This window comes from Barbus barbus (assembly GCF_936440315.1).
Source record: "Barbus barbus genome assembly, chromosome: 37".
Lineage (NCBI taxonomy): Eukaryota > Metazoa > Chordata > Actinopteri > Cypriniformes > Cyprinidae > Barbus > Barbus barbus.
Genome location: NC_136715.1, coordinates 8,964,125 through 8,972,500, shown reverse-complemented (window position 1 = coordinate 8,972,500; position 8,376 = coordinate 8,964,125). Strand labels below are relative to the sequence as shown.

General features: G+C 38.6%; 1 protein-coding gene across 1 annotated transcript in view; it reads left to right on the top strand.

Annotated features, from left to right (window-relative positions):
• The window catches only part of LOC306857080 (protein diaphanous homolog 3-like), a 326,012-nt gene that overhangs the window by 170,183 nt on the left and 147,453 nt on the right, over positions 1-8,376 (top strand). Inside the window, exons 16-17 of the mRNA XM_079396755.1 lie at positions 5,260-5,352; positions 6,750-6,844. Coding sequence (XP_079252881.1) covers positions 5,260-5,352; positions 6,750-6,844 — 188 coding nt within the window. The remainder of the gene's footprint in view (positions 1-5,259; positions 5,353-6,749; positions 6,845-8,376) is intronic.

Genomic DNA, 8,376 nt, shown 5'->3' with positions numbered 1-8,376 from the left:
TTGATTTACAAATGTTTTCGCCCGTATGCTGACTGTGGAAAAAGACAAAGATTGATGTTGGTGAAATGAGCGCTTTAGCTTGGCATCACAGTATCGACGCGGCGGTAACATTGCAGTAATGTTGTGGTATGATTAAGCAGCCCTTGATCAGACGGGCTGGAACACTGGGGGCTGTCTCATGGGCCTGACAGCCCATCCCTCATTCCCTTTCAATCCCTGTTTATTTCATCTCCCATTCTCTTTAACAAAACTCTCAGAGACATGCAGAGAGAGGGGGAGATTTGGGGGGTGGGGAAGATGATAAAATGTAATTTTTCTAGATCATCATCAGTCTCGTCCTTCTTCACTTCTGTCCAAAAGCAGATTGTTATGCTATTTATTGAGAAGGTTATTGTGTGCCTGATTTGGTAAGAGGGTAAGAGGGAGGGAAGAGGGAAAGAGGGAGGGAAGTTTGTCTAGGAGGTTAATTTCCCAAACCCAACCATACCAAAACACTCGAGAGTGCTGCTTATGGCATACTGAACAGTATATACTAAATACTTGTAAATGTCTTGTATGTTGTGAACAGTACACAGTAATACACATTTCATCAGTTCACCAGCAGCTCAGTTTCTAGCACACGGCTTCTATTTCTGTGCGAGATACTTCGGTATTGACCCTCTAATCTGCATCACTGCCAGGCCTTCATTAGATGTATATAGTCTTTGTGACATTTGGAGACACCATGTTAGACCATTTCATGTCAGTTGCCCTTTCATTAGCGATCTAAATGTTAATTGATGGGGTTAACGACTTCTCTCTACAACAATGTGGCAGGAATCACAGAATTGGCTTAGATCGGCAAGACTGGCATTCTCGCTGCAACTTCGCTCAGCAGGCAAACTGCAAATCCAAGTGCTCTTTCAAAAAGCTTTTAAGGAGGTTTAGTGACTTTTGCTTGGCCTTTAATGTGCCCTTTAATATGGTGACAGTGTAGTACATAGCATGTGAAAAATTACCTGTCTGAAAGTCCTTTAAAGCACTGTTCTTTGTCTACGTCAAAATGTATTTGTTTGTTTAATAATAATCAGCTGTGCTTGGAAGTGAGGCAATATATAGTTCAGTTTGGTGTAGCTGAATCTATAGATTTATGAGCACAGATGATACACCGAATCGACCAAACGACATATCACACCTGCTCACTTAGACTGCTTTTGCAGCCTCTTTGTGTTTATACTGTTCTAACTCAAATGTGTAGATTTCAAATAGAGAATGCGTTGTCGGAAAGCTTAGTTGTGGTGATGCTGTAGTCATGTGAATAGGTTATCTTCTGCTTTTTATCATCATACAATGTGTTCATTTGTGAAGATTATCTAGATCAGTGATTCCCAACCAGAGTTCACAGCGGGGGTGCGGGAGCAGATATACTTTGACGTAGGGATGGATGATAAAACGATAACTATAATTATATAGTGATATAATTTTCCTCAAAGCCAAGTTCCAGATAAAACAGCGCTGACAAACAGCAGAACACTGTGTGCAACGATACGGTCCAGAAGGCTTTTCAATCTGCAAATCGCCATCCATGGAGTTTACCATGGATTTACTGTAGTAACACAAACTGCACCATGGTATTATGGCAGAAATGTGGGGCTAGCGTTTGTGCATTTATAATAAATGTATTTAGACTACTATTTTACATATAAATAGGAACCATACCTAGAAACCATATAGTTGCGCATTTACCACAGTATTGAGGTCATGAAAAAAGCTTGGGAACCACTGATCTAGATGAACAAAAGATGTTAGAATCATACACTTTTGTTGGATACAGAGGTTATTTTCTGCAATAATTCAAAAGCCAGTGGATAATAGATTTAGTTGCTGAATCTATTGAATTATTCCTTTAAGAAATAAATTCTTTACAATGTGCTTTCCCATTCAAAGGCAAGGAAAACACAATCCTTAGATGCTTCAAAGAGGCCATAATATCATAAATTTATTAGCCATGCACTCAAGTAGTGAAGGCCATTACATGCTTTGGTTTTGTGTGCTTCTGAGAGACGGCGCCGTGAATCATGCATCATCTGACTTGCATACGTGTTTAGTGTGTATGTGCTGTGTGTGTAATGAATGGGCATTGTTTTGATGGCACAGCTGTTAGTCATGATTAACAGATCAATACTGCAGATTTTTATCCCACACACAGTTGCTTTCCTCTTCTTTAGAAGAGGGGTGATATGAATGGAATGGGTAGCTGGAGGGGCAGTGAGAGGGCCGTGCTTTCAGATCGATGTTCCAGCTGTTCACAGACTCTTGTGTTTTTAGAGTTCACATTCACTGAGTGCCCTATATCTGTACATCACAGGCCTGAAATGATCGGAAAAGTGCATGCTGTGCATGTGCCACATCTGTCAGTGTTTGAATTGGTCTTAGAGATCTGCATGAGATACTGTATACAGGATAAATCAACCAATTTGTTCCAATTACATGAAGAACATGAATCTTTAATGATCTTCCTCCATCTTGCCAAATGATTACAATTAGTTCTTTAGGGTTTTACTTTCTCAAGTTTTAGCCATCCTACAATTCGCCTAATCAAATTTGTCTGCTCCAGAGTTTTAGCATAATTAACAATTAATTGTGGAATTTAATGAGAAATCACGTCTCTACTTTCTCTTGGTCTTCAGGCTCATTTTTCTGTTTCGGTCTCATTTTCTTTTGTTTTTTCTGGCTCTCACTGTCTTTTTCTGTTCGCTGCTGTCTCTGATTCTGTTATTTGCATTCTTGTTCTGTTTTCTATCTTCTCCATTCTTTCTCTGCTCAATAAAGTGTCTGAGGAGAGTGAACCTGTGGAAGAGCCACTCAAGTACAGTAAGTGTGTGGATGTGTAGAGAGTGAGTTTTTCTGCATGTGGCCCCTCCCCCATGCTGACACCATCCATTGGGTATTTAAGAAAAAAAACAACCAGAAACAGTACTCAATACTCGATAGGGCTCTGAAACTTGGTGAGCTGCCTTGCTGTCTACTTCCCCACATAGAAAAATGCCTTCTAAGATGGCATCCTAACTAAAATTAAATTTTAATTTTACCAGTTGAAAATGCTGTTCAAATGTTTGGGGTTGGTACATTTTCTAGTTGTTTTTTTTAATAAATTACAACTGTTGTTCAGTAAGAAAATATTAAATTGATCAAAAGTGACAGTAAAGACATTTAAAAATTTACAAAGAAAATAACAAATAAATGCTGATCATTTTATTAATCAAAGAATCCTGAAAAATAAATAAAAAATCACAGTTTCCATAAAAGCAGAACTGTTTTCAACATTGATATTAATGTGAAATGTTTCTTTAGTATCAAATCAACATGTTAGAATGATTTGACTGATCATGTGGCACTGAAAACTGAAGTAATTGATGCTGAAAATTCAGCTTTTCACTCACAGGAATAAATTACGTTTTAAAATATCAAATTGGAAAGGGGTGATAATATTTCAGTGTTTATTTAGTTTTTCTTTCATTCATTCTTTTTAAATTTTGAGCAAATAACGGTACTTTTGGTGAGCATAAGAGTATAAAAAAAAAAAATATATATATATATATATATCTTTCACAAATCTTACCAGCCTCAAACTTTCTGAACATTCTGGAATTGCCTTTTCTGCTAGTAGATGCACTGTTGCCTTAGATGTGTCACTTTTGGCCTGTCGCAGGTGTGCCAATAGTGCTTTGCAATGCAGTCTAGGTAGGCAGCTCACTAGGTTGGAACATAGCTAGTGGCTGAATAACCTGTGGAGCTTGTAGGGTGTTGTTTAGTCACTTTGACTTTCTTTTATAGTCACTGTCATCTCTGTGTGGATGTAAAAGGCTCATGCTGTTGTGGTTTAGCTATGCATCTGGGTTAGCTGGTTGTGTGAATAGGGCTCTTTTCCTGTAGATTAACCCCGCTCCTGTGTTTTTCAAGTTGCTATCCAGACAGCGTGTTAATTAGTGCATGAGACAATTATGCACTTCTCTCCGGAGACCTGCATTTACTTCTCTTAATCTGGTGTCTTAAATAATTAAACTTGTATTGAAACCCCCTGCTTTCCATCTGCTCCTCTCCTCATCTCTTTTCTCTTTTTTTTTATTCATCACTCACTATCTCTCCTCTGAGATCTGAAAAGGGAGCTATTTAACCTGTTAGTCAGTGACCTCTGCATTGCCTCCTTTGTTTTGTTTGTTTTAAAAGCCACACGAAAGACAAAGATGATATCAAAATATTTAGTTCCCTTCCTAAAATCTCCATGCATAGCAAGCTAAATGCATAGTTGAAATTTTCTCCGTGTGCACACAGGACAGAGAGAGTGTGACCCCATTTACTACAGTCATCACAGCTATGTGGCTCTAATCTCATTCTTCACAGCTGTCTTGCCAAAGACCAATCCCTTTACTCTCTCAGCATGACCATTACACACTCATTGGCTCTGCCTCAAAACCTAATGAGCTACCTAGACAGTATTTTTGGGCATGTTCAAATTGAAACTACCTACCTGAACAGAATTTTTGGACATCAATGTCAAGTTCAAATGAATTTGAACTACTTAGAGTTTTGGGGCATCATAGGCTAATTTAAATTGAAGCTACCTACCTAGAAAGTGTTTTTGGTTATCATAGACATGTTTAAACTCAAGTTACCTACCTAGAAAGCAATTTTGGGTGTCATAGATGAGCTCAGTTGAAGCTACCTACCTAGAAAGTGTTTTGGGACACCATAGACATGTTCAAATTGAATCCATGTACTTAGCGTTTTTGGGCATCATAGACAAGTTTACATTTAAGCTACACAATGTTTTTGGCTATCATGGACATGTTCAAATTGAAGCAGTTCTTTAGCATTATGGATGTTTGAAAGTGCAATTTTCCATTCAGCACGCATTACATCACTCTCCTCCTGTCTCGTCAACATACAAACATGTTTACACAATGCCATCCGTCTCATCATCTGACCCCGAGAGGTTAACATATCACAGAAACCCACAGGTCCTCATTAAATGCATTTTCCTTAAGGCTTTGCTCTTTAATTATTCAGTGTTTTCTGTTCAGTGGTGTTTAAGATGAAATGCTAGTTTCTTTCCCACATGTGATTGACAGTAATGGTGTAGTAGCCCATTAATATGCTTCAAGCACGGTGTCAGTCTTGTGACTGTCTGTGTGTGAATCTGCTTGTTCACACTGGTATTTTTTGTTTTCTGCATACATGTACTTGGCTGTGGTAATACATTGGGTTGATGATTTTCAGCTCGACGAGAAGAGGAGGAACTGGAGAAGAAATTCATCAAAAAGAGAGCCAAAGAACTGAAAGTGCTGGACCCCAAGATAGCACAGAACCTCTGTGAGTATTAAACTTTTTTTTTCAACTTTTTTTGTTTTGTTTGATTTGCTGTTTTTTTATCATTATTTTTCAATCAATTTAAACATTAGTAAAGTAAAAAAAGTAAAGTCGTGGCGTATTGTCAAGTATGGTGACCCATACTCGAAATTGGTGCTCTGCGTTTAACCCATCCAAGTGCACACACACAGCAGTGAGTAGTGAACAAATGCGCACACACACACACACACACCGTGAACACACACCCGGAGCAGTGGGCAGCCATGCTGCAGCGCCCGGGGAGCAATTGGGGGTTCGGTGCCTTGCTCAAGGGCACCTCAGTCGTGGTATTGAGGGTGGAGAGAGCGCTGTACATTCACTCCCCCCACCTACAATCCCTGCCGGCCGGGGACTCGAACCCGCAACCTTTGGATTACGAGTCCGACTCTAACCATTAGGCCACGACTTCCCCCAAGCTAGGGCAAAGGGGGCAACAAACTTGAGCTTCTGTCTCAAAAACATAACAGTCATAGCAAAAGACACACACAAAATAGAGCAAGATGCAAAAAGTATAGCATGTGCAACAATGACAAACAGTGCAGGTGAGCAGAAATAAATGGGAAGCTTTTAGACTTGTCTTTTCCCCTTCATTTTTTTTTTTTGATGGTTTTGATGTTTTGGAAACAGTATTAAAAAGTTATGTTCCTACTGCTCTGACTGTACAGAATGTTTTCAGGTGTCCTTTTTTGCTTGCGTCCGTCCTTCCTTTTTCTTTCTCAGAACCTTGAGGTACACAATAACACCTGTCTTGTGCTGTTATACAAGGTGTGCTCTCTCTATCGCTCTATTTCTCCATCTTTTTTTTAAACATTTAAACTGTTTTTCTCTTCTCTTGTTTGCTTTTTCTCAGTTTTTCATTTGCATGTATTCACACTAATTAATTTGTCCGAGTGTCTCTGTGGCAATAAGCAAAGTTCTGTAATAAAAGAGAAAGGGAGAAATTAAATGTTCCTGTCCCAGCTGAACACCCCACCAGTCAGCTCACTGTCCCTCACCCTTTTTTGCTCTTCTGTCATTCACGTACTCCTCCTCTCACCTTTCCTTTATTGCCATTCTTCTGAAATCGGATTTTAGCTCAGGAATTGTGAGTATTTGTGACAAATGCAGGCAGAGGTGAAAACTCTGTTGTCTTGATATATGAATGTTATCTTGATACTGCCTCATCTGGCCCTCGTCTCGACTAGTTGAAGTGAGTTTCAAATGCAAACGACGTCAAGCTCATTCTTTTTATCAGATATTATCTCCATGCAGTGGACATACACACATGCACACAAGAAAAAGAGTGTGTGAGACCTGTTGATGAATTACTGCAGGGAGTTTTTGATGTAATCTCTCTCTCTCTCTCTCTCTCTCTACCTTAGCCATTTTCCTAGGGTCGTTCCGTGTGCCCTATGAGGAGATCAGGAGAATGATTTTAGAGGTGGACGAGGATCAGCTGACTGAGCCCATGATTCAGGTAACATCACCTCTCATCACCATTCATGACCTTTCAAGCATGCCCATGTTCAGAGAGGACAGCCACAAATGTGAGCAATTCAGGGTACATTTTTCAGCAGCACAGTAAACGGTTTCCACATCTGTGTTATAGGGTGCTTGTATAACTGATACTTTGTAATTATGAATAGCTTTACAAACACGTCTCATGCACATGCACATCAGAAAAAAATTTCTGCTGTTATAATGGAGATGTTCTACACTAGAATCATCCGACTGCATCAGTACACTATTGTTTCTCATGGTTTTGGATTTTCATCAAGCCCGTCATAGAAATACTGTACAGCAGCATAGCAGAATCTTCTGCTTGACACTTTTTTACCATTGCATATACTATTGTATATTTAATTTTTGTTTAATAGAAACATTAAAAATTCTCTCTCTTTGATTTCCCTCTGCTTTTTATCATTCAGCACTGATGTGAGGCTCAGTTTTATGTATTCTTCAGTAGCTCAGTGCATAGCAGGTTCTCATTCACTATTATAGTTTTAAAATATCTACTACTTCAGATCCATAACAGGGCTTTGTTATTTTATACTGCTTACCACTTAAAAGCAGCCTCACATTTATCTTAATGACTTCAGTCATTAAGTTGGGAATCTGCATCTATACTTTATATTTCATTTTGGAGTTGACATAGGCAAAAGTGGCCATCCAACTATTTGGCTCATGTTCATGTGCACTAATGAAGTGGACATTTGGAGAACTAATCCAGTTCATATATGGTTATATGAAGCTTTAAAACTTTTCCTTTTGAAGTAAGAGGCTTGAGAGTTGCTTCCTGACTCTGACCTATTTGAACCCCCACAGATAAGCAGTTAATTAAAATGCATTTAGTACTTTATGCCAATACCTATGAATTACGGATATGACTTAGAAAAATAACAAGATCACAGTACACTAATAAATGAGAATTGCTGGAGATCTATATATATCTACGATTTAATGATCTCATGGAGAGTGACAAGGGTACACGAGAGGTTGAGAGAACACACGCTGAGGATAGATATGTTCACATGATTTCATGCATAAAAAGGATTAAATTGCTGCCAAAACATTTTCTTTTATGTATCTTTTCTTAGCATTTGCTTTTTATACGATATACTTAGTGGAGATTGACAGCAGCTGATTGGGGAAAAGAGATGCTGAAATGGATAACAAAACATCATGGTCCTACCAATGCATTTGAGATAAAACTACATATTACGATGAAGCTGTGTTAGCCTAATGGTGTGAATTCCTTTCAACTCATTTCCAGCTTTTTTTTTTTATATATGTGCAATGGAACATCAGTTACTTCTAATGTGGAATCTTGGGTGCAAGTTCTGTAACTCTAGAATTTGGCCAAATATCAGTGTAAAGGCTGGAATACGCTGCACAACTTTTTAAACTTGAGCATATTTCATAACACTAGGCATCATACACTTGCGACTTTCTAAATAGTTAGGAAAAACTAGGTATCATACACTAAAATGGCTGAAGATCACTCACTAT